Consider the following 27,833-nt stretch of genomic DNA (forward strand, 5'->3'; position numbering starts at 1 on the left):
TTCAAGCAATAGCCCAAATGACTCTTCCAACACACCTAACTGGAAGCAATGCTTTCTCACAAATGATTAAAGTGACTAAACAGAGATGAACAAAGTGAAGAACATTCAGTACTTACTCCCCAGGGAATCACATATCAATGACACCTGTCAGCTGAAGACATGTTCACCATATATAATACTACAATACCAAAACACTTAAATAGCTTTCCTGTTCTAAAAATAATGGTGAGTTTATCAGGTGACTGAATGTGAGCAAGGCCAGGTTCTCAGAACATAACTATTAGCCTAATTTGCAGGAAGAATATGGGAAGAAAAAATACCCTAGTTATCTCCCTCCACTAAAAGGCACTTCCAGTTTGTATAATACTAAGGAGTTTTTCCTACAACTATTCTTGAATTTTCTAATTTGCCCAGTGTTTTTTTATTGTTTTGCCTATAACAGAAATATAATAATTATTAATAATAATAATAAACTTATATGTAGATAGTTCAAGTTGCATCATTCCCATTCACAGATAAGTAAACTGAGGCTCTTAGATTTTGAACAATTCAACCATTGTCAAACAGCTAATAAGCATCTGAGAGAGGATTCAAAACTAAGTCTCCTGACAACATATCCAGCACTCTTTCAACTATACAAAGCTGATGATCTATTAATAGCTGTTGTTGACTAACTCTTGAAAATGAAAGAATACCTGGGCTTGAGAGTTTTAACCTGCAAAGAGCGAAGCCAATCAAGTATCCACATTAAGTCTGGCATTAATATAGTGAGCTCTTGGGAGCAGGAGTAGTGTAGGGAAAGCACAGTGGAAGAATAGCCATTTTCCTAATAAGGGATAAAGTAGGACAGATTAGAAATTGAGCAGGGACATCTTATGCTGAACAGTAGTGGTATAGGCCTATAAGAAGGAAGGGTAGAAGGAAGGGAGGGAGGGAGAGATGAAGAAAGGAAGGAAGGAAGGAAGGAGAGAGGGAGGGAGGAGGGAAAATTTGCTTAAGTGTAAATGTATAGAGGCAGCTAGGTGGCACAGTGGATAAAGCACTGGCCCTGGATTCAGGAGGGCCTGAGTTCAAATCTGACCTCAGACACTTGACACTTACTAGCTGTGTGACCCTGGGCAAGTCACTTAACCCTCAATGCCCCACACAAACAAAAAGAGTAAATGTATAGGGGCACCTAGGTGGTGTAGTGGATAGAGTACTGGTCCTGGAGTCAGGAAGACCTGAGTTCAAGTCCGGCCTCAGACAATTAACGCTTACTAGCTATGTGACCATAGACAAGTCACTTAACCCCAATTGCCTCACCAAAAAAAAAAAAAAAAAAAGTAAATGTATATCTACATAGGACTAAATAAATTGACATTGATAAACTGTAGAATATCCAGATGAGAACAACTAGCTGAGGGACCTAGAGTCCATGTTATATAAGGATCAGTTAAAATAAATGGGCATGTTTAGCCTGGAGAAGGGACTCATGGGAGACATAATGGTGATCTCCACATCTTCAAGGATATGAAGAGGTATAAAGAGGAAGAGAGATTAGACTTGTTATGTTTGGTCCCAGAAGGCAGAATCAGGAGGAAAGAGTAGGTGCTGAAAAGAGACAATTTTAGGCTGAAGGGTAAAGTACTATTTCCTAACAATTAGTGGTAACCAAAAGTTGAATGGGCTACCAACAAAGTGTTTGGCTTCAGCTCTTTGGAAATCTTTAAGCAAGAGAGTGGACAATAACTTGTAAGTATATCAGAATGGAAATCCGTTCTTTAAATGGGTTGAATGAGATGGATTCCAATGTCCCTTCAAAATTTCAAATCCTGTAAATTTTGTGATTCTCCAAAATAATCTCTCACATATAATAACATGGATGATAGATTACAATATGAAGATGAGAAAGTTGAGAGACATTAAATTATATAATATGAAGACATAATACATCATGTAATTTACTAAATTATGAGTTTAGATATGCCTTTAGATCATTGTATATTCCTATAAAAATTTGGGTTTCAGAAATTATGGAATAAATTTAAAATTGTATTGTTTAATAAATAGTGATTTTTGGATTTGGAAATGAAAATTCTAGAAATACCTCCAAGTTAATCTGAATGTAGATAGTGAAAATTAGTTTATGATTATAATGCTGTGATTTAAAGCAGGTCAGAATTTCTCTTAAGTGTGTATATTAACATTAGCCAAATTTAAAGTCAAGATAAACTCAAGAAATCTTACGAATGCAAACAAAAAACTAACTATTCTTTCCCCAAGCACTGTTTAAACATGTAGATATGCATATGTGTACACCCAAAGGGTGTCCTTGGGCTGTCCCAAAACTCTTAGTGCATTTCAAAGCTTTAACAATTTAAGAGATTTAAAAGTTTATGTTTGGGGCAGCTAGGTGGCGTAGTGGATAGAGCATCGGCCCTGGACTCAGGAGTACCTGAGTTCAAATCCGGCCTCAGACACTTAACACTTACTAGCTGTGTGACCCTGGGCAAGTCACTTAACCCCAATTGCCTCACTAAAAAAAAAAAGTTTATGTTTAATAGTTGATTCACTAAGATTTTAGAACATTTACATGTATGCATATGTATGTATATATGTATACACACATATATATTATGTGTTTATATATATATATATATATGTGTGTGTGTGAGTGTGTGTGTGATCTAGTTAGGAAAACATTATCTTAATTGTTCTTTTGGACTTGGTAAAGCTTATCCTTTACCACCAAATCCTAAAACCAAAACAGATTTTTAAATGTAATCAGTCTAAACTTCTTTTTAAAAAAGATATTTTGATATTTTGTTTTCATATAGTTTAAACTCCAGTGTTTTGGATAAGCAGTTCACAAAAATGCATTTTGTTTTTTAGTTTGTATTACTAAAATAACCTTCACGTAAACTTTCATCTTAAATATCTGAATACATATATAAATCCACACACTGAATACTTGGGATCTTTATCTAAAGAAGGAAATGAATTTTGAAAGTCTCTAATAATTTAAAGTAATTTATAAAAATGATTCTGCTACATCTCTATTATAACTATGTATTTCAAGATAGAAACTGTAAAATATTTATTTCAAGAAATGTGTTGTCATCTTATTTTATTGATTTTAAATGGTTCCATTGTTCTAGTCAAATATGGTAATGTTCTTGTAGAGACATCTTTATATATGTAAATAATATAAACGAATACAATCCCTGAAAAGTAGATGATTTGGCAATATGTCACACCACAACATTCCAAAAAAGTAATTTTAAGTCATTTAATTCAATTATTGTTAGAAAAAAATGATTCACTAGAAAAAATATTAGTTCAATAAAAATAAAATCTGAGGATTTCAAAAAAGAGCTAGGCCTAAGACTCTTACTGGCATGCACTTGTAGACCTACCATACACTTTCAGAGTTATAAAAACAGTAATTTCACAAATATTACAAATCTACTGACATATAAAGAAAACTTAAACAAAAGGCATGCACCTGGATTTCTCCCCCCGCCTGCTGAATTTTAGACACAGGATTCCTTTGTAGGAAAATGCCAAGGAGAAAATCAATCAGATACAATTTCACAACCTACTAAAATTTCACAATCTAACAAAGGAGAAACAGTGTGTGCTACATAATTTACAAAAACGTCAAGGACACTCATAAATCCACGGACAAAAGGAGCAAGCATAGTAATCTGAAACAAGGAATATTATGTCCTATTGAAGAGTTCAAATAATAATTGTCAGATTCCAAGTTTTAGGTTAAAATGGTTGAATATCTGTTCTAAGCTGATTTTAAATACATAAGGACTACAAAGTATTATTAAATTTCTTTTCATTTTTTTCTCCATTCAGAATAACTTAATCTGGTTTGAGCAAAACCTTAAATTTTATTTTTATAAATAGCTATCAAAATAACACTGGCATATTCTAGTATCCTGTAAAGTAAATCACTCAAGTAATAGGTGATACTTTTTTTTTTAACTTCCGTGATAGACTTTGCTTAACATAATTGAAAGAATGAGAAGTACTTTTAAATTTCAACCCCATTCTCAGAGCAATAATATAAATCATTTTCTTCATATACTTTTGACAATTTTCCCCTTATATTGCTACTCTATGACTTAAGCAATGTCAATCTCTACAAAGTAAAGTATTATTAAAAGTAAATATCAATAAAATTTTATTAAATATAATGATTAAAGAAAATTTCATTTTTAAGAGCTCATCAAATTCACGATTACTGCTTTTTCTCAAATTTCTAGTGTTGTAGTGTATTTTAAAATGTGATTTCCATATTGAGCAAAAGGAGGTGTGAGAATAGGAACCAAAATAGATTTTTGTTCATGCTTTGCATTTTGATGTAGTAAGATGTTTAAAAGGACAGTTTGAGCGACATAAGAAGACAAATATATGTGTTTTCCCCTCAGCACAATCTCTTATTTTCTACATTTTTGGGGTGAAAGAGATCCTAAAAGCACAATCATAATTTGTCCTTTAAAAAAGATGGCTTACCTGAGTTCAAATTTGGCCTGCAGACACTTGACCTTACTAGCTGTGTGACCCTGGGCAAGTCACCTTAACCCGCAATTGGCCTCAGCAAAAAAAAAAAAAGAAAAGAGGCTTTCTACAAGTGCAAGACTTTAATTATAATCTAAGAAGTAAATTAGCCTATAGATCTCAGTCAAAATGGTTCACCATAACACTAGAACACAGCCTTGCATATTAAACTTGGAGGTATTGGTTTCATATTTAACATGATATTGAAATGAACCAGTTTAAATAGGAGTAAAAAAGAAGTGAAAAAGTAAGAAGGGACCTATGAAGTCACCTTATTCAACCCATACCTGAAGCATGAATCTCACCTACAATATCCTCAATAAGAAGGCAATTAGCCCAGTTGAAGTCTTCCAGAGGTGAGAAATTTACTATCTTCCTCATTGGTTGCTATGGTTATAAAGACTCTTAAACAAACAAACAAAAAGTCATATTGGCACCACTTTGATGAAGGTAATCGTTGCAGAAAAACCTGGGAAGATTTCTATGAACTGATGCAGAATGCAATAGAAACATGAGAACAATTTGTACAACGATCATGACACCATAAACAAAAACAATTTTGAAAGAATTAAGAACTCTGATCAACACAGGGATCAGCCATCATTCCTGAGAATCCAAAATCTTACCTACCTTCTGAGATTAGAGGATGCTGATTAAAATACACACACATATCCATACATGTGTGTATATATATGTATGTATATGTGTATGTATATATGTATGTGTATGCATGTGTGTGTGTGGATATGGCCAATGTGAGAATTTGTTTTGATATAATATGCATAGTTGTTTAAAAGATTTCTTTTTGGGGGCAGCTGGGTGGCACAGTGGATAGAGCACCGGCCATGGAGTCAGGAGGACCTGAGTTCAAAATCCGACCTTAGACACTTAACATTTACTAGCTGTGTGACCCTGGGCAAGTCACTTAAACCCCGATTGCCTTACCAAAAAAAAAAAATAAAGATTTCTTTTCTTTTTTAAATAGAAGATATAAGAGAAAATAGAGTTTTATTAACTAAAAAAGTAAATTAAATTTTTAAAAAACCAAAATAACCTTGTTGGGAGCAGGGATTATTTCTCCCTTGTCTTTGTAACTCTGGTACCTAGCAAAGTGTCTAGTACATGGCAGTTGTTTAATATATGCTTGTTGACTGGCTCATCAGAAATGTGTGTGTGTGTGTGTGTGTGTGTGTGTGTACACGCACACACAATGCATACCATTTCAACCAGTATATACCTGGTTAGACAATTACAAAAATGCATTACTGATCAAATCAGGTATACTAAACTATTATTTAAATGACTCGAAACACAAAGTATTCTAATTTGTTTTCCTTTTTCATGCAAATGTATAGTACTTCTTTACAGTAGAAAGAACATTGGATTTGGAGTCAGGAGACCCAGATTCAAATTCTGTCTCTGTTACTTAACACTAATGTGACTTGACCCTTATTGCAGTGAAAAGTTGGCCTAGATGCCCTCTAAGGCTTATGATACTTCATACTATTGGAGTAAAAAAGCAAGCTCTGGTCTAGTACACCTAGATTAGACTTTATAAACAATTAGATGGAAGACGAAAATGTTAATCCCATTTGCTTTTGAGTGCATTTTTCTCATTCAGGAGATTATGAGAATACAATAGTAAAAATGAAAAATATCATAGTTGTTATAATCTACCTACCCAACCATTATCTGGACATAAGAAAAAGGAGCTGATGAAAGATACATGTCAGATAGATTTTCCCCATTCAATTCTGCAAAATATGGTCACATTCATCTAGGTTTTTAAAAAAAATTTATGCTCCATGACAGTCAAGTAAAAATCAGACTGAGTCTAGTATAATTTGATAATAGGGCATTCATAGCTAAGGATAATAGAATTGTAGATGTAGAACCTCAGAGGCCTTGAAATCAATCCTAGCTAGGGTGGTTCAGTGGATAGAAGACCTGATTCAATTCAGCCTTGGACACATACTACCTGTGTGACCCTGGGCAAGTCACTTAACCCTGTTTGCCTCAATTTGCTCCTCTGTAAAATGAGCTTGAGAAGGAAATGGCAAACATCTGCCAGAGAAAACCCTAAATGGGGATCACAAAGAACCAGATACAGCTGAACAGGTGAACTGAATGAAGCTCAGAGTTCATTTTAACCTACATCCTCGACATAGACATAGATAGTATCATAACAGAGTTATTTTGAGTAGGAAACCATAGGTTAAAACCCATTCAAGAATCCAGAAATTTGTCTTTGGGATCTTTTCAAAATTCCCCAACTTAATCATCCTTTAAACTAGCCTTTCCCACCTCTACCCTCCCCTATGCCTTGACAGTTTACCTCTCTATTTCTAAATTTTACTCTAATCCAGCTTTTAGTAACCTTGATAAAGGGCTAATTCACAACCACAGTGTTGACCAATAGAAGATCAAAAAGTGTTTAAAAAAAAAAAAAAAAAATTTTAAAAAAGGAAAAAGATACACTACAGGTGCCTAGAACAATAAATGGAGGTCCTGTACTTAATAGCTCTGTGATCTTGGCTATGTCCACGTCACCTTTGTGAGGTTCCTCCATGAGAAAATGGAAAAGTTTGAACTAAACCATGGATTCTTAATCTACAGACCTCTTCTCTGAATGTTGTTTTTATATACATAAATGAAATACATAGGTTGAGAAAAGAAACCAATTTACTGAAATCTAGTTATCATTTTTTTTTAATTCAAGGACCTCAGGTTAAGAACCCTTGTACTAGATGACCCCTAAGTGTTCCTGACTAACTCTAGGTGCTATAAACCTTGTCAGTGGCTTTAAGAGAGTTGAAGAAAGGAAACAAATCACTGATCTCATTATTTTCCATTTACTCTCTTTCATAAGTATGACACATTAAGGCATATTCCCTTGGGGTTCACTCAACTATACCTTGATCAGTGGGTCACACTCCATAGTGACTTGTGTCTATGTGTGAATGCGTAAGTATACACATAGGCATCTAACTAACTTCTTGATCCTGAAGAAGAACCTGCTACCTTCAATTTCTTCTCCCAGGAGGTAGTATATCAAGACTTGGTATGCCACTTCTTAAAACTATTATATCTAGCTATCAGAATATCCAAACAATTAAAAAGCCTAGTTTTAGAAAAAAGGTATTGAACACATCATTGAACACAAAGATAGCCAGGACATGTTAACTAAAAGACAAAAGTTCACAAGCACTGTCTTTTGTAACAAAACTGATTTTTTTTCTGTCAACTGAGGCTTCACAAAGTAAGGAGCTGCTAAATGCACTGCTAGCAGGCCTTTAAGTTGGAGAGGGTTTTTTTTAAAACAAGTAAAGCCTAAAAATGGTTGTGTAGAATAGTATGAATCTCAAAATAAGTGTATGCTTTTAATAACTCTCCCAAGAGGATCAGCATCATCTAGATCTAGATAAAATTCTTTAAAAAAATCAAATGAGGATCTCAAAACATAACCTGTACCTGAGATACATAAGTAAAATAAAAGAAGTCAAAGGTCACTACTTATGAACAGAACCCTATGAGACCTATAAGAGAATCTATAGAGAACCATAGGTGAAATTTTTTTCAAAAATTCTAACCACCCACAGCAGCACACATGAGCACACAAACATATATACACAACACACACACACATACATATGTATTCTCACACCCCTACTGAATTGTACTGTCAGCAGCCCTTATCAGGCCTTCACTCTTGGCCATCCATGCTGTTAATTATCCTGTGTTATTAATAAAACTGTATTGAGAGCAAGTAATGTCTCCTGATTTAGATTTTTATTTCAAAATATAGTGAAAATTAGACACTGCCTGAATTGTTGGCTTGGATGATTAACCAGAAAAATAAAACAAGATAAAGTAATCTTTTTCAAAGGCTAATCACTTAAGGTTATTTTGACTGTATTTTTATCAATACCATTCAATTTGGAAGCAAATTCTATTCTTTAACTAAAACTTTATCCATGGTAGTAATACAAGATTTAAAAGAACATTTTCTTGTCCTTTTATCAATTTTATTTCTTTGGCACTATTTTATAAATACAAGACACTCTAGGGAAAATATGCTGGTGCAAAGAGGCCTCTGGTTGTTGGAATCATTCAGCCTTTGGACTTATGAATTACAATGCATTCACAGCCTAACAAATCCCAGCATGACACTTGCCATGTCACATCTTACTGTTTTACCAGGATCTCTGCACTTTTACCTTCTCAATAGTCACTAAATGTTTCAGAACTGATGGGCATAACACCAGTGACATCCTAGTCTATGGAATGTATTCCTATTAGGAAACACTTACTGCTACTATAAAAAGAATACTAATTTATCTTCAAACTTGAGACCACTTGGGATGAATATTTTAGACTGAGAATCAAAACGTTTTTTAATGTTGTCTTGTGTAATTTTATTCTAAAGTGGTTATGTAGTCTTAACAATTCTCAATGGGGCTCGGTATTGGTTTAAAACATTGAGCATACAGTTGATGTTAAACCCCACGTTTGCAAGGCGAAACTGCCAAGGAGTTTGTTACATCAAACATTCCTGGAATCTGTCTGGCCAATAGGAGTAGGTAGAAACTATTCTCTAATCACTGTTGAAATCATTGATAGTGCTGTCTGTCCACACTATGACAGACAAAAGCTGAAATGTATTAAACATAGCAATCCATCATCCTGCAGATGGGAAGCAGGAGCCAGCAGAGTTCAGAGGGAGTGACTACCCGCTGCTTAACAATGGCTGGAGTACTGACAGTTCAGTACTCTTCATAACTACTTACTACCACCCTTCCTTCTAAGATGAATGAGTGTAATAAATGAGGGAGAAAACCTGCTGAGGACCTCAAATTTGAACACTGTTCATTTTCAAATGTAGTGTTTCCAACCCCCCTCCCCAAATCAATTGTTTAAAATGTATGCAAGTTTAAAAGGGGATATGTTTAGTTGCTTGATAAATGAAAGAAAATATATCCTATAGGAAAATGGTAGGAAGATGTATTTCAAGACTGGAGTAGGAAAATGTTCTAGAAAGACAGTTATGAAGTAGAAATATAACATTAGATCTCGATCAGTAAAAACAGTAGTTGCCTAATTAGGGATAAATTTATGTTGTCTAAAGGAACTTGAAATTCTGAATGCAAGAAGACTGACTTGGTATGTAATTTTAAAAATCACTATTGAATGGAAATGAACTATTATTTGCTAAAGTTAAATTCATTTTGCAGGGTTGTTTCTCATAGGAACACACGAGTCAAAATATAGCCAAAGGAAAAACTGCAACTGCTAACACCACATTAACAAAGTATAAAAGAGAAAGACAGTTTTCTTAGGATTTCAGCCTTGTCATTTCCAATTTTCTGCTCCTTGGACATGCTTGTATTCAAATTCTGGAACATCTATTCAGCATATCAATCCTAATTAGACAATCTGGGTCTGGAAAGGATGAGAGCTGGGTCATTTGCATAATTTAATCATAAATACTCAGTGATACATATTTCCAAATGCATTTGTACAATTATCTTTTCATCCTTGGGGCAATGGTATTAATATGATTAGGCAATATTTCTGGAAAAAACAGACAAGTATGCACTCTTTTTAACTGCAGCTTAGGGCGATATGAAAAATTAATTAATTTCTGAAGAAAATCAATTTCTGTACGTGACCACATTAGACATTGCTAAACCAAGACACAGAATCCTCTCTCAATCAGGACATTTTATCAGGCCCTTCTAAACTCTGATTGTTGTATGAACATTTCAATAGGAAAAAAATGATGAAATATCCAAGAAACACCTTAAAATTGGGATGGTGTTCATTCATGGGAGCTTTCTTATATCCTTCTGTAAGTGTGAGCCACTAGGTTTTATTTTAAAGCAGTGTTGTTTGACCAGTCAATCAGAAACCTTAGCATTTGGTGTGAACTCATCTTGTGTGATCTTTTATTAATGTACATTAACCAATTTCAAGGACAACAGGATAAGGTTACTACTGAAATCCCTACTAAAGAAATGGAAGTGAATTAACCTAAAATAATTTAAATTCACATAGGAGTTTTATTTATTATTATGAAATTGCAGATAATTTTTTTCAAAAAAAAACTACTCATTAGAAAAAATATTGTGACATTCATGGTACAGAGCTAAGAACCCAGATGGCTTATCTTATTTTTTAAAAAGAATACTGCTTTGTATGTTAATTGGTGCAAAAAGAAGAAGTCACATTTGTGGTTTTAAATGTACCATCCTTTTTCTTCTCAATCAACAGAAAAAGTAGAAATCACTGCATGCAAATGTTCAATATTCATTTAATTTGCATAAAGGTGCTTGAACAAATTTTTGATTCTAACAAGCTCATTTTTCATGCGTTTTGTCTTTCATCCTAATCTAGCATCTGTCATTCCTTTTTGAAGTTATTATCGGCCCAATTCCCTCTTGGACATGGTTGCTGGGTGACCGGTATCTTAGCACCCACTTTGACAGGAACAGATGTGAATCTGATCAAGAGATTTCCCAGGAGTACCTGAAATCACAAACAACTTTTGTGAAAAACAAACAGCATCCCTGTCATGGGCCCTCACTTAACCCCCTCCCAAAAAGAAAAGGGGGGAAAAAGTTAGAGCACAATGAGTCTGGGTCAATTAGAGAATCTACTATGCTATTTTTGTTTTTTTGTAAACTAAAAATGGAAAACTAAAAATATTTGGAAATGACTTGGCACTTCCAAATCCTGAAAAAGTGAGACCTCATTCTAACTTCACAGAAAAAAAAAAATCTGCCTAAAAACTATTTTTATTTCATACTTCTTATCTACCTCAGTACTTACAAGGTATATTTTTACCTGAAAAATAAACTATTATAAACATATTAAAAATAAATTAGTCATAACAATTGTTTGACTATAGCACTTAATATTTATAGCAAAAATTACTCTTTTATAGGGGAAAATATACAAAACATCATAAATTTATCTATACATTCATTCATTTTTTCACATTTCTTTACTAGAATTTGAAAAGGTTAATTTAATTTGAATGTCTCACCCATTATTTTTTTTTTAGTTTGCATATTTATACTATCAGTTATCACAGGTTTGTCATTTAAAGCTAGAAAGGACATTAGAAACTACTTAGTCCAACTTTGTCTTTTTACAGATTTAGGAAACTGAGAGCCAGAGAAGTGAGATGACTTGTCCAAGATTTTATATATATATATATCTCTATCTCTATCTCTATCTCTATCTCTATCTCTATCTCTATCTCTATCTCTATCTCTATCTCTATATCTATATCTCAAGATAGCATAAGACCGAGTGAGAATTCACATTCTGGTCTTCTATCACCAAATTAGCCCTCTTTCCACTGGGCCATACTGGATTGTATGAAAGAAATAAAGCTTTGGTCAGCCATTAAGATAAGAAGGAAACCTGACCATACTAACTCGACTAGATGTGTAAATTGTCAACTTGAGGCGATGAGGTATTATGCCATCTTCAGAATTCTTAGTACTGACACTAAAATGCAAACACTGACTTCAGCAAATATGCAGTTATTTTGTCAACATAAAGCCAAAGCAGTATTTGGAAATACCTAAGTAATCGACTACATATTTCAACCTTAATCAAGATGGTTGACATTATGTAGACTCACTGATGATGTCAGTTTACAACTGAAATAAGTTTTTGAGCCAGGCAAAATGACACAAAACAAACTTTTTAAAAAAATTATGTTTGTGACTTATGAAGCTTATAAGGGGCACAGTATAACTTTCCGGGTCCTTCATGTAAAATTATCAATGTTCTTCATAAGCCTAGAAATGATTTCTTCCTAGGGAGATACTCCAATAATCCTCTTTGATTTGTTCTTGTGAGAAAATTAGAGACAATGATTAATTCAGTCTAGTGTTAGGGAAGTTAAACAATAAAAAAAGTAAATGGTTTCTCAAATTATTATTTTACTTATTTTAATTAAGGAAAGATCTATTCCTCACTTTTAGCCCCAAACTTCCACTCACAGTACTTTTCATGTGCTATCAGCAATATTACTGTGGGTTTAGGAAAAGAAAACCTGGAGGGATTGGTCCCCAATGGTCCTCCTGTTGCTATGGTTTAGTCACTTTCAGTCATGTCTGACTCTTTAAAAAACCATTTGGGGTTTTCTTGGCAAAGATACTGCAGTGGTTTGCTATTTCCTTCTCAAGCTCATTTTACAGATGAGAAGCCCGAGGCAAAGTGGGTTAAGTGACTTGCTCAAGGTCACACACCTAGTAAGTCTCTGAGACTGGATTTGAATTCAGGTCGTCCTGACTCCAGTCCCAGCACTCTATCCACTGTACCACCTAGCCACCCATTGGTCCTCCTAAGGGTCCTCTATTTAAGGGTTGTCAGAAGAGAAAGGCTTTTGCTTCCCTGCATAATCAATTATCCATGTACCAAAGACTTCTGAACACAGTGGTCTTCTGATAAAAGCCTAGAAAATAACTAGACATACGTATACCTAAAGTCTCCCTTATTTTAATATATTTAACATGACTTTTCCAACACAGAACTATTTTAATAAGTCAATTTAGGTAGGACTGAAAAAAAATGTGATCAATGCAGTCTTACAACTGCTTTCAGTACACATAAGTAGAACCAGACCTCTGATACCACACTTGATGGTTCTACCAGAAAGAAAATATATCTGTTCAAACTCGTTAGTCTGGTAATATTTGATTGTAATCATGCAGAGATATCCTTATTCTCAAAATAAAAACAAGCTGAACTACTTAAAATGAGATAGTGGTTTCCATTTCTGAAAAGGACAGTCTTGTGAAGTTATAAATTAATGACACAAATATGAATACATTGTTGCCATATTCAATTAAATGCATTAAGCCTTTTTTTCCCTTCAAACCAATTGTGTCTTTGTATGGACTGAAATAGAATTTTTAAAAACCCTCTAAATGTCTTGCTACAAAAAGAAAATCAAGATAACTACAAAATAAAGAGTACCAGTGACAGAATTGAGGAATGTTATTCATGAATAATATAAAAAACAATTTCCTAAATCTATCTAGTTACTAAATTTAGTAGCCAAACAGGTGTTAAGGGGAAGAAAAATCAAATTTGACCCATAAGTCTCCAATATTAAGGTTTGAATTGGGATCAGTTCATTCCTTTCCCATGGGGTAACTTGTATAAATGTAATTCTATGGTTTCATAAAAGCAGGTCAAGTTTCTATCCCTGGGGGTCTTTGGGCAATTTGAAGCATGGAAGCACTCTTCCTGGTTACAAGTTCAAATCTGCATGCATCTTTGATGGAGTGAAAAAAATTAACTGAACAGAAGATGCATATTCATCTTTGATTATAATATGCACTTGTCAGAGAATTCTTAAACACTGAAGAATAAAAGTATCAGAGCTCACAAAATAATAAAAAGTACTTAAAAATCATTCTTCACCTATCTTTCTGTTCCCTCTAAAAATAACATTTCCTTTAAGCATTATACATCTTTATTTTCCCTCCTGTGTATACAAAATTAGAGGTGATCCAATCCACAGATGTCATTAATCTTTTAGTGTTTACTGTTTTCATTTTTAAAATCCCACCTAGGTGTAGGTGATGTATTTTCCCCCCATAGGCAGTCACTATGTTATGAGAGTCTTTCTGCCTGTAATCAATAGATGCCTGAACTTTCACCAATGATGCAAGCACTTGAGGAATGCCTTAGAAAGTTTAAGAAAGTAATTGATTTCAACTTAAGTCATCTACTAGCAGGTGTTTTCAAAGACAATTACAACCCACTATATAAAATGGTAATATACATCCCCTTACCTACACCTGCAGATTTAACCCCTTACCCTTGTCTCTTACTCATCTCATTGATGGCAAAGTTTTTAACAGAGAAGTTATCTATGAGGCTATTAAATTGTTTTCCTCTCATTCTTATAGAACTATTTTAGAAGCCATTCTTTTTCTGAAGCATAGGAAATCCTGAAAACAATTAACATGAATATATAAAAAAAGAAATGGGGGTTAGGGTGGGGAAATGGCATTATCATTATCAATAGTGAATCCCATCTTATTATACTCTAAGGCTATGTAATATATGTATATAGTACAAAATTATTTTCAATTATACTGTAATTTTGCATTGAAAATTAAAGACACATTTTGGTGGTTGTAAAAGCAAGAGTCTAATGAAAAGTATGCTGACTTTTCAACCATTCATTTTTACTGTATATGAAACAAGTTTGAAAAATCAGTTAAGGTTAAATTACCCCCTCTTTATCTAAAATTAATCTGACATCTGCAAGTGGCTTAATCTAACAATATCAAGAAAGGACAGAGAAGTCATATTAAATGAAAATACATTTTATTGACAATGAAAATAGTTCATCACTTTAACTTCCTTCTGTTTTTATAAATTACAGTATAGCACAGAAAACCTTTAGAAGAAAAAGGAAAGCCAACTTTATCGACAGCTTATCAACCTACAAACCCTATTGATTGAATAAGTTGTCAAATATGTATTATAGATTTTTCACCTCTTCTGTGACATGTTTTGAGTTTCAAATTTTTAAAAGCTAAGATTGACAACTCTGATTCTAATAACAGAATATATATGGACAGTTCATTTGCAAAATAAATCTTAACATGAAAGGGTATTGCTGAAGTCAGTTTAACTCTGTTATTCATCTAGCATGTGTAAGGTTGTATATTACAAGTGAAAGGAGTTAAATGTCATACTTCAATGATCATACAATTTACACACACACACACACACACAAATATACCATGAAATTTATACATAGATTAAATTGGTCAAAGCATATATAATGCATATTGTGAATATATGTATGTCTAGTTAGATACACGTAAAATACATATATAATATATACCATATATGTGTGTGTTTATCTTGCAAAGCTATTTGTCATATTGCATTGAAAGCAGAACTGGACATCAAGAAGACCTGGTTTCAGTTCTTCTGACACATACTAGATGTCAAGCAGGTGACCTAACCTCTTAGTGTTAAAAAATACTAAGATTCTAAGTTGCAGCTGGCTTGCTAACTTACATAGGTGGATGGAGTCTCCACACCACAAGTTTCCCACAATTAAGAAATCACTTATCCAGAACCTGCCAGACCCATTACCACTCAGTATGGTATAGAAATATTAATACCTCAAGAGACAAAGTTGTTTCTTGTATTCCAGGCTATAGATTAATATTTAGCCATAAGTTTGGAATGTGAAGGGGTTAAAATGAGAAAACAAGGATGCTATCCTACAACTTTTTTGGAGGTTTCTAAGAAGGATCTGATATAATGTTCATTCTAAATTATTTATTAACATTATTACTACCAATAATAATATAATTGGATTACAAGATATGTTTTCCATCTTGCTGGGCCTCTGTGTCTTGTCTGTTCAATATAATTTAAGCAAGAATGTGAAGGGTGATGTCAGGGTTAAGGACTTAAATAGCAACATTTGACCATTTATAGATTCACATGGTCACAACATCACTAAACCACTCATCATCTCTTTACACTTGTTGCAGTCCCTATATCTCCCAGAACAAGATATATGAATGGAGAAGCAAAAAGATAGTATTCTAATAATATTTGCTTTTCAATAGCCTTTTAAAAGGCACTAAACAATAACTGCCTACATCTAGCAAAAAAAAAAAAGACATAGTATCAAGACAACTAGGGAAAAAAGGCTTCAATTATAAGCAGAAAAAGAAAAGAAAATTATATACATTCTATTGTAGATTTCAGATTGGTGGGTACAAGTTGTATTTTAATATCCAAAATGATTTATTTTTCTATAAGCATCATGAAACCATACTTTCATGTATGTTTGTGAGACATGATACCCTATTATAAATTAAATAGAAGGGAGTTGGGGGTAAAAGTAATCAGTAAATAAAATTTAGTAAGCAACATTTTAAAGTTCTCTATGTTATTTTTTGCCTATATTTGAGAGTTGACTATAGTCCAGGAAATTTGAGGAAGATATTCTTAACATTTGTTCATTCACCTCAGTCCTGACTTAATGACATGAACTGATCAATGTGTATGTTTCAATATATTATATGTGAATATGACGATTTTGCTATATACTTTCTTTTCTAGTTTGTGCTATGTTCATTTTTGAAAGGGAAAAAATGCTTTTTTTTTGCCTGTTGAACAACCGAATTATTACAAAGTGTTTGACATCAAATAAAATCAAGGTTAATATACACTGGGCGTCATGTTATATGATGTCTCTTCATTCTTCTTACAAGGATCCATTTTATGTGAGGATCCTACTACTAATTCTCCTTTCCAAGAAAAAGTTGAAATTAAACACTACTATGCAAACACAAACCATGTAATATACAGCATATTCTAGAATTTGTCGTTTGTATATAAACATGTCAATATGTTTCTAAACATGTCTAAGATACATCGTATCTATTCAATGCAAGATTTTTATAAGAATTCTAACATATACAGTAGATAATACTTATCCTATGCTATTTTCACCATGTCAGTTTTGACTTCATGACAAGAGATGTGTATTTTAGTCACTAATATATTGTGGTTATTCTTTCTGTACAGGTTTGTGATTGTATTTTAGCAGTTACAGTTGCAATAAACATCTTCTTTTGGCATGCCTTTCCAAATTTTTCTTTTTCTTTTTTTTTTAAATAGTAGGTAACACGATGCTTTAGGTAACTTTATAGGCAAACATGCTAAGGAATGGTGAGCAAGCTAACTGCATATTATGTAGTTCTCTGGTTAATCAGTTGTCTTCCAAGAACTTTCCTTTCATTCAAATACATTTAAACATGCAGAGGAAACATAGCTTGACAGCATAGTTCAACTCCAAGCCAATTTGGATCAGAAAAGAAAACTGCCACACAGTTGGCAGAATTCAGCAATTTGGCTAATTTAGAGAACAATTTAGAAAGGTCTAAAGATGAATAAAATTTTGTGATTGAAACATCCTCTTATCTTCACAGAGAGTAAACTCCTGGTTAGAGTGGAGTGGCACACCAGGAAATTGTCAGTGCACCTGCTTTAAAATCCTTGATTGGAGATCAATGAATGATTTTTGTCACTCTCTACATGTTTTCTTACATTAAAAAAAATTAAACAGTGTTCAGCCAATTTTATTTATGTCTGAGCTCCATGTTGTGCCCTACATTTAACTAAAACTAAGTTCCAGAGCATCACTTAGCAAAAAGTTGGTTAGATTTCCAGCTTGTGAATGACAAAATTGAATAAGTTCTTTTTTCTAACCGTATGCATATTCACTTGTGCAGTTTGTCATGTAGGCATGAACTGTTTTTGTGAGAGCAAAAGTAGCAACCATCTTAAAAATTCTCCAATTCTATCTAAGAATAACCAGGGTTACCCATGAAAATGAAAAATAAACAATTTTACTTTCTTGGTTAACTTTTTGAAAAATTAATTGGCGAGTGATAGAATACAACCCTTTACCCTCTTCTACCTTAATATAAAAACAAATAATTACTGTGTGCTCATTTCACAATTGAATACATTCATTTATGAACCACAGTGAATTTTTTTAAAAATTAATATTGGTAATATATTGCTAATTGGTAATGTTTTTGTTTAAAATTATTCATAATTTTGAATAATAGATGGCAATATATTTCAACAGTGAAATGGAAACAAGAAGTTTACTGCTGACACTGGAAACTTTCCATATCAAGCACCTCTGCCACTACAAGATAATGAATAACATATATTCATAAAACCTCTTCTTAAATGTTCAGATGCTTTGAATGCTTCAGTATGAGTACAGTATAATATTTCTTCCTTGATTCAAGATATTTTAGGTTTGTTATTTCTTATAAAATCAAACCCTTTTACAAAGTTTTAATTTACTCTTCTTGTCACCAATAGTAGTATTTAAAATTAAAAGTAAAGAAAATTAAAATTCCTATGTGACCCACATTCGAAAAAAATATATATGTCCATTTTCTGCTTTTAGTTATATCTCTAGAATATTTATGTTATAGCATTTAGATATGTAGTATGGATGCTATCTTTTCAAGTTAGCTGAGCAAACATATGTGTGTCATCTCCATTATGAGACTGAGAAATATGTAAAGGTCATACAATATTTAAATGCAAATGCTTTTTTAAATTATAAAATTGTAGTTTTTTTAAAGTTGTATATTTTAAATGACAAAACAGTTAAGATAGTTTTACTCTCCCTGTTACTTTGAAGAGACAAAAGTGGCTGTGATTAATTGAACAACCTAAAAATAGAGGGGAAAAAACCTGCTTCCAAGTTGAGCATTCAGCAGGCTGTTTTAGCATCTTTAGACCTAAGTTCTGAACTACTATATGTAGAAATGTGATATAGATTTACCTGATATCTATCTAAAAGACCTATCAAACTCGATTGTTCTAATAGTTATTACAAAGAAGCCAAATCACAACCTTTTAGGTTCTCATTTCTTATTGTATTTTATGGCACTTGTACTCTATTCTGATAACACAAGGCAATTTTAATTATTAATTTACTTGACTGACAAAAGCAATTGAATGGAACAGTTTAGCAAAATAACTGGGAAAGATAAAATAATGTTAAATAATAATCAAATCAGAAATCTTTGCTAAAATAATGACATCAAGCACATTGATCTAGTTTATAAGTGCAGCGTATACTCCAAAAACAAAGCATTAAACTAAAAAAGTAAGAATGCAAAATATGCTATTCTGGTAATTTGCTCATAGGAAATAGCCAAAAGAGGAGTGAATTACACTAAAAACCAGCCAGGGCTATAATCAATATAGAGTGACAAAATTAAAGGGGCATGGTGGCTAATAGCTGCTCTCAGTAACTTCCAAACAAGTTTCCCTTAATATAAAAAAATAGACAAAAAATACTTGGATATAGCATTTGACTCTTGTAAGCAAGTTATTGTTTTTTCTAGACACACATGCACATGCACACATATACACACAGAGTTGTTTTCTATCCAAATTCTAAAAAGTAACACATGTCCTAGTTAGTTCTTTATAGCATTTGTAACTGCAGAATGTAAAATATTGTTATGGGTAATCAAATGGCATGCTTCAGAGCATTAGCTAATAATCTGTGGAGGTCAGAAAGTAAACCTTCATCTCCACAACTATGTACAACACTATTAAAGGAATAACTAAGAACATTATGTGGGGTAACACCTCCCATTGAACATTAAGGATGGGTTATATTGCAGTAGGCAGGCTACTGGATTAGTTGGATAAATGATTTCATTGAGCAAAGTAAAATCTAGATTAGAAAGCTCTTTTTTCCCAAAACCAATTTAAACTGGACTAGTCATATTTGTTTGAGACCTGCCAATAACAATATAAGTATCAACAACCAAATAGATTAACATCAATCAGGGCTTTGAATCAAAATGAATGGTAAGCAGTTTTGCAGGGTTCTAACCTTGGATTTTCTCTCATAGTTTTCCCAGCAAATCTTCTTAAGTAATAGTGTATAAAAAGCTGATAACATGAAACAATACACTTAACTTCTATGATCAATTTTTGTAATACAAAAACTTAGTAACTCTGGCCTCTTTTCTTTTAGTGTGATATATGGGAAAGCTATCTTTATACTACAACTGGCTTACCTGTATGTTGCAATATCATGGAGTTGAAGAATGATTTTATTTTAAAGTTTCTCTAATGAAACACAAGTCTGTGACATAGAAACCTAATCAGAGTTAAATCTCAAATAAATACCTGCTTTCTCAGTGGGGACAGTTAATTAAAGAATGCCAAAAGGTAGTGACTCCCTAAAAAGAGGGAAGCTGAGAAGTATGTTTTCCCAGTGTCTCACATTTCTTTCTCTAAAATAAATAAATTCATGATGTATTTTACAAAGAAAAGTTTCCTTAAGGGACTACAGTACTGGGGAATCTTTCATTTTGTCATGCACTCACTGAAACCCCTCAGATGAAATGATGAAAAGCTACAGTTATAGTTCATCTATAGATACAGCACTACAGATATGTATCATCTACAGATTTCTAAAAATGAAAGGCTTGACTGGAAGTGCACACACACTCAATCTATTCAACAAAGTGAAATATTTTAGTCCAACTTCAACAAGTCTTATGCTCTAAGTACCCTGAATCATAATCTGGTGTTAGGTAAAACAAATAAAAAACTCAATGTAACCAAGATCTAGAGAAATCAGAATTTCATCTGAAAGGGAATAAAGATTTTTCTATATGACATGAATACATGTAAAACTCATTCCTAACTCAGACTTTCAAATAAGTGATTTACTCATGGTTTACTTTGTTTTTAATGGTTACTAGTTCATTAACTAACCTCCCTTGCAACAGCCAAGTTCATTCATCTAATGTTTAGTTTAATAAATAATTGGAGGAAACTGATCAAGGTCTGCCTTTGTCCTTTGACAACTTCTAAATGTATTCTCCTACATTTTCTACACCACCTGCCCCCCACCCTACCCCATCTCATCTTGAAGCCTTTATGTAAGCTCTGGTTAACCCACAGGTGATTTCCTCTTTGTACCTTCCCTTTCATCTTTTTTTTTTTTAAATGGCAATAACAAACTGACTGAGCATTTACTTGGCTATTTAGAACCACCACACTGGTAGTCAAACCAAAGAAATTAATCCTATTCCACCCAAACTTTCTTATTGATTTGTGGAATGACTTTGGCTAAGTTAACTAATATCATGGTTCCTCGGTTTCCCCACATGAACACTGGATATGCTAATAGATAATGACATTTGCTATTATAAAACACCAAAAACAGTGAGATTGGGGAAACAGACATTATTTCATTTAAGTTGCCTTCTAATACAGAGTCTTTTTTTGACCTGTGGTGTTTCTTCCTTTGGCTTTTCTTTCCTTTTTAGTAAGTATAGGAAACAAGGAACGAGAGAACTAAAAGCTAGATGAGTTTTTTTTTTTTTAAAGCATCAAAACAAAGCAAATGAATTCCTCTATTGTAGTGGTGCTAAACTACCTGGGGGGGGGGGGAGAAGAGTTAATTTGGTTTTGAAACTTAAGACTCAAGAAATTGTGCTTACATCTTTCAAAGTATTCCAGAGGAAACACAATGTCATATTGATTTTAAATAATACACTAATACTGTTCTGACAGCATATTGTGGCAACATAAATAAAGCATTGCAAGCCCCAGCCCTATATCTCCAAGCTCTGGAATTCCTGGTTGAATTAGGGCATCTCAAGTTATATGTAGCAAAATATCTTATGAACAAATGGTGAATTGTATGCTGCAGACATCAATATGTGCAGAGGATGGTGTTAAGTAAAAGATGAAAATTCATCAAGGGAGTCAACCAATACATCTTAAAAATAAAAATAGACCAAAGAAAGCTTGGTGAAACATTACATTTAATTTCAAACTAAAGTATTAATACCGTATGACAACAATATAATCACAGTGATGATAAGATATTTTTGAAGTGGTAAGTAGAATTAAATATGTGCTCTAATGGATTGAACTTGTCTTTCAATTCTGGGCCATCTATCCTTTAAAGCACAATGAATCATTCTGATGATAAACTTAAGAACTATCCTTACCGGCTGCAGAAACTCTTAGAATATTTTAACCTAGGTTTTTTTTTTTTTTAAATAGGCCACGACAGCCTGACAAAGACTGCTGTTCCAAAGTCTTACTAAAATTAAGAAAACTGGAAAAAACTTAATTAAATGAGCAATTAAATGGCATATTTATCATTTTAGATTATAATGAAAATGTTCTTAACCAAGATTTAATGGGAAATGACCTTTGATTTACTAGTACAGTGTGTGCTAAGTGATACACAGAAAGAACTTAGACTTGCTGTCTGTTTACTGAATAGAATTATACTGTACTTCCAACAATAACATTTACTTTAAAAGAAAATGTACCTGCAGAGAAGCAATTACAGTTTTGACCCTCTATCTCTAAACTTCCTTCAAATAAAAATTGTCAATCTTTCAAGCAAACAGTTAAGAGTTTCCTACTCAGAACAGTAGTCTCAAAAATATCTTTAAGTTCTTGGTAAATGTCTCTGTCCTGGCCATTCATTATTAAATATTATCCCAATAAAGGCCTTTCCTTATCCCTATCCCCACCTCAATCCTTTAACTGCCACCTGTTTTTTACACTCATCCAGATAAGTTTAGAAAACGAAATGGAACAATGGATGTCTAATGATAATATAGAAGTAAAGGGGGGGGGTGGCAGGAGGCGGCAAATTTTTGTTCCTACAAGTTGCTACTGAATCTTTTTTGATTTAACAACTCATTCAAGACCTGTATGTTGATTCCCAAATAAGTAGCTGAAAGAGCCTAAGTGCCCCCAAACAGGGGAAGTTTGCGGAGTGCACCCTCTCCCCGAAAAAGGTTCTTGACCTCTGAGTTTTATCACCACCCTCAAGGTAGGCAGCTAAGATGTAAGTCTGTGCGAGTCTGCTTCTCCTTCGGGCAACAAACAAGGTGGCTCTTCCTTTCTGGCCACTTCTTAAATTAACTCTTACCTTCACCCCGAGCCTAGCCCATCGTTCTAATCAGTTACATGGGGAGACGGAACCCTCTCTGTTCTTGTCATCAAGCTTATTTCAGTAACACATGATTTTTTTCTAGGAAAGTTATGCACGCAATTCCCTCCTCGTCTATCCTTCCCATCTCTATTACGAAGCTCTAACTTTCACTAAATGTTTCCCATCTTGGTCTAGGTTTGACTTTTGCTCCATTGTTCCTATGGGGTTAAAGATGAGCTAAAGTGATAGAGAGGGAATGAATGTGTGTGTGTGTGTGTGTGTGTGTGTGTGTGTGTGTGTGTGTGTGTGTGGTGTGTCTGCGCGCGCGCGTGTAGTGGCAAAGAATTTGCGGAGTGATCGGGGATCCTACCATCTCCCAGATCCCTAAAAGCTGCCCCTCTCCCGCCCCCTCCCGGTACAATCCTGCCCCTCAAAGCACGCAGGCATTGTACTGTGAAACAGCTCTGGAACTGGACCCGTGGCTGATAGATCCCAAGACACTTCTGGGTTCCCAATCAGCTACTGGGAACGCCACTGCACCTTTGAGCCCTCTCAGTTTAGCTTCCCAGCCCAACTCCCGCACCTGCTTTTCCACTGAGCCACGGACCTCAGAAAGAGCAGGGACCTGGCGTCTTTCTCCTCTCCCCAGCTCAGTTTAGCCGCGGAATCTCTCCCAGCCCACCTCCTCCCCACCAAAAGGGAACTTGCCTACCGACTCTTTTTTTGCCCCATGGCAATAGTCTCACTTTCCTTCCTTTCTTACCATCACTTTCACACACATACACTACGTAACGTGGGTCTTCTTCTCCCCTCCCTCCTCTTTCTATGTTGTAGCTGAATTTACCCTAGAGAAATGGGACAATGATAGGCAGTTCAATTGCTGGGCCAATTCTCAGACGTTAAAGCAGACTTTGAAGGGCTGTCCTGGGACCATATTTCCTTAGCTTCCCCAATGGGAGGGAGATTCGCTTCTATCCCGGCATCCTCACCCCATACTCTGAAGCTCATCTTCCCACCACCCCACCCCCAACCCCAGCACATTTGCCTGGCTGGGAAAACCTACTGCTGCCTCGAGTTGGATTCAGCACCACCCCCCACCCTCTTTCTCCTTCCCAAACTCCCCCCAACCTCATTTTAGTCATCCTGGGAAACAAACTCCGTAACAAACACAAATCACACTTCAGTGAGATTCGCACTCGGAAGTGCCCAGCTTTGGAGAGCCGTAGCATCGCATGCCTCACCCCACGCTGTGGGAGGGCAGAGGTGGGATCAGGTAGGTGTTCCCAGGTTTTGACAACCCCGGAGGAAGGAAGAATGCGTTTCACCGCAAGATTCAATGTTCCCCACACTCCTTCATCATCTCCCTGCCCCCATGCCCCTTCCGCTCAATTCATCCCTTTCTCCCAGTCCCTCCACAAAGTACTCAGTGCCCCCCCGGCCCAGAGAGTTTAACATTTATTGGTGAGTTAAGAGGACATGGGACCGGCAGGAGGGAAAGCAGGAAAAGGGGGGAAGTAAGTGTAGGATAGGGTGGGCTCTCCAACTTCTCAGGAGAGGCTGGAAGAGGTTCAGTTTAGTCAGGTTTGTCAACAATATGACCGAAAGGAAAGAAAGGATCGTTGATTGCCAAGGTTCTGTGGGGTACTGAGGCTGAACAGGACTGAATGGCAAGGAGAGCGAGAAAGAGGGGGGCGGAGGTGGGTGGAGAAGAGGGAGTTGGATGTTAGAGGACCCCCCCCCCCTTACCTTGCGTTGGTGCAGTCATTGTAGAGCGTCTCGAAATCCTTCCTGGAGATGAGTTTGCAGCGGTTCACCCCGGGCTGGATAGCCCCTAGTCCCCTCAGGATGCGAACCTGTTCCACATTGCACACCACCGGCGTGATCTCCAACCGCTTCAGCTTGGTATAGACAGTGTGCAAGCCCCCGACCAAGTGCTTTAGGAACAGGTCAAAAGCCTGGGGCAGGCAGATAAGCTCGCAGCCCTCCACCGTGAAGGAAGCCACTTTGGCCCCCCTCAGATCCACCATTTTGCACTCATTATTCTGGGGGGTGTTCTCCACTGGGGAAGGGGTCGAGTACACGGGTTTCCCCGGAAGGTTGCTGCAGCTGCTGCTGCTGCTGCTACTGCTGCTGCTGCTGCTACTACTACTGCTGCTGCTGCTACTGCTGCTGCTGCTACTGCCGCAGCTGGCGGTGCTCACGTTGAGGCTGGGGTTGGAGGTGCCTCCGCCGCCGCTGCCAGTGTTGCTACTGCTGCTGCTGCTGTTGCTGCTGCTGCTGTTGGCGGTGACCAGGCTGGGGTTGCAGTTGCCGCCGCCGCCTCCTCCGTTGCTGCTGGTGCAGCCGCCGCCGCCACCGCCACCGCCGCCGCCGCCGCTGCCTCCGCCGCCGCCGCTGCTGCTGCTGCTGGTGGAGGTGACCGTGGCCGCCGCCGCCGCTGCTGCCGCCGCCGCCGCTGCCGCCGCCGCTGCCGCTGCGATGGGCTCAGGTCGGAAGAGGGTTGGCCCTGAAGACGCCGGGGGACCGATGGACGGACCCGGAGAGGAGGTCGCCGAGGAGGTGGAGGTGGTGGTGCAAGAGGAGGAGGCAGAAGTGGAGATCGGAGGTTGCGGGGGGACCAGCTGGGTCGGAGGGATCAAAGCTGCCGGCACGGCCATGGTGACATATAAGAGGAGAAGAAGGAGATTGGGGGGTGGAAAAAGTTGCCACACACCAGGGGGAGGGGAAGGAAAGGGGGAGAACGAACGAGAGAATGCAAAATCCCCAGAAAGATAAAGAGGGGGAAAGAAAGGAAAACGGAAAAAAAGAAAGAAAGAAAAGAGAGAAGGAAAAAGGAGAATGAAAGGCAGAGGGGTAAGGGCGAGAAGCAGGAGAGGCACGCACAAAAGTGTCCCGCAAGTCGAAATGAGTAGTCCTCTCCGGGGGCTGGGATTGGGGGCTGAATTTTTTTAGGGGGGGGAGGGAGGGAGTGGGGGAGGGTTGGCTATTGGGGTTTTTTTTGGGTCCTGCTCTAGCACAAAGTTAAAGATGAAGGTGAAAAAGAGGAGGTTTGAAGGACTTCGGTTCTCTCTGGCAAGTACATTGATCAAAGATTGAGAGGGGAATGACAGAGAGAAAATGAGCTGAAAAGTGCTGGCTGCTCTCTGGACGAGTTGTTGTTGTCACACGGTGCAGAGGGGAGGAGCTCCGGAAACTTGAAATACCCTTTGAAGCCACAAAAACCTCACTCACTAGTATTAACCCAAATTATCCAACCAGGAACCCGGAGCAAAGAGACACAGACTGAGAGAGAGATACTGAGAAAGAGAACGAGAGAGTACGAGAAAGAGAGGGAGGGAGGAGAAAAAGGGTGAGGAGAGAGATTGTGGGAGGGGAGGAGAAGAGAGAGCGACACAGGGGGAGAAGGGGGGGAGAGGGAGGGATGTGGGGGGGGGCCGAAAAAGGAAAGGGAGATCATCATCTTTTCTTTTAATACTACCGTTAGATTACATGTTTCATATTTCATCTCATCCGCGACGACATGTAATTTTCCAAACGCATCTAAGCAATCTCCTGTCAACTTAAAGAGGAACAAAAGCACTTTGAGCAGTTCTTATAGGAATTAGGACTTATTAAAATGATTTTTACGAAAATCAGGTATAAATGGGAAACCTACATACACTTTTTCCTTCTTTAAGAAGATTTGCATTTGCTATTACTTTACTTTAGGGGAAGTTCTTATGGAAACCTAAATGTATAATTTTAATTGATTCGTTTGTTTGGTTACTTATTTGTATGAGTACATATTGTTTAAAAAAGCTGGGCTAGTAAGGAATCTACAGATGACAGACTGAAAGTTGGAAAAAATTAGACATCTAAATTGCTAACATAATAATAGCAGATGTTCTTTTTATCTGCTCTCTCTATTTCAGTAGATTGTAGGGTGAAAATAAAAATGAAAAGATATCCTCGTTGTGGATCTTACACAGGTTAGCTACATTGCTTTGCCGGTCAGAAATGTATGTATTATCTCCTGACTTCAAAAATGGAAAAAAAAAAAAAAACCCACCAACAAACAACCCAGCAGAACACAAAGCAAGTACACACCTATTTATTCATGAACCTAAAAGTCTGCAATAAATTCAAGTAAATATCAACAACAAAAAAAGCTGTTCCTCTATTTAAAAAAGACAAAAGACTTCCTGGTATGGTGTGATACAAGACCTTTTCAACTTAAAATTTTTGAAAATTTAACTGATTCTGTGGAAATATGCTTTCTTTTCGAAAAGGTGCTTAAGAAATTACACTCCACACCTCCCCCCCCCACACACACACACATGCACACAAATCTAAATAGTAGACCTTGAAAAGACAAAGAGGAGATACATAAAAATTAACTGGTAGAATTATTCTCAAACACCTTTTTTAATCCTTATTCTTACATTCACCTAACCTGTTGCATTTAGGTATTTAAAGGGTCTCTGACCAACAGGTGATTTAAAATAGCAAAAGTCAGAATCTAATCCTCTGTCTATATCTCTGTGGATCTTGAATAATTAGGCTTTGTCTACACATGCGCAGTATCTAATTTTGCAAGGTGTGAAATGATGCATTACATATTTGACAGAAATTATAGTTTTGGATATATTATGAGAGCTGTAGGTCCACCTTGTTGAGTTTTACACTTAAATTTCTATCTATTTTTAGTTAAAATAATAATTATTTTTCTTGTCATTCTACTTTGAAAATTTGCTGTTGTTTGAGGGAA

General features: G+C 35.9%; 1 protein-coding gene across 3 annotated transcripts in view; it reads right to left on the reverse strand.

Annotated features, from left to right (window-relative positions):
* The window catches only part of DACH1 (dachshund family transcription factor 1), a 494,873-nt gene extending 468,869 nt beyond the window's left edge, over positions 1-26,004 (reverse strand). For all 3 annotated transcript variants that reach the window (XM_043998547.1, XM_043998546.1, XM_043998545.1), the window contains exon 1: positions 24,833-26,004. In XM_043998547.1, the coding sequence (XP_043854482.1) occupies positions 24,833-25,743 (911 nt within the window). In that variant the 5' untranslated portion in view covers positions 25,744-26,004. The remainder of the gene's footprint in view (positions 1-24,832) is intronic.
* Between the last annotated feature and the right edge of the window lie 1,829 nt (positions 26,005-27,833).

Source organism: Dromiciops gliroides, chromosome 3 (genome assembly GCF_019393635.1).
Source record: "Dromiciops gliroides isolate mDroGli1 chromosome 3, mDroGli1.pri, whole genome shotgun sequence".
NCBI classification, from domain to species: domain Eukaryota; kingdom Metazoa; phylum Chordata; class Mammalia; order Microbiotheria; family Microbiotheriidae; genus Dromiciops; species Dromiciops gliroides.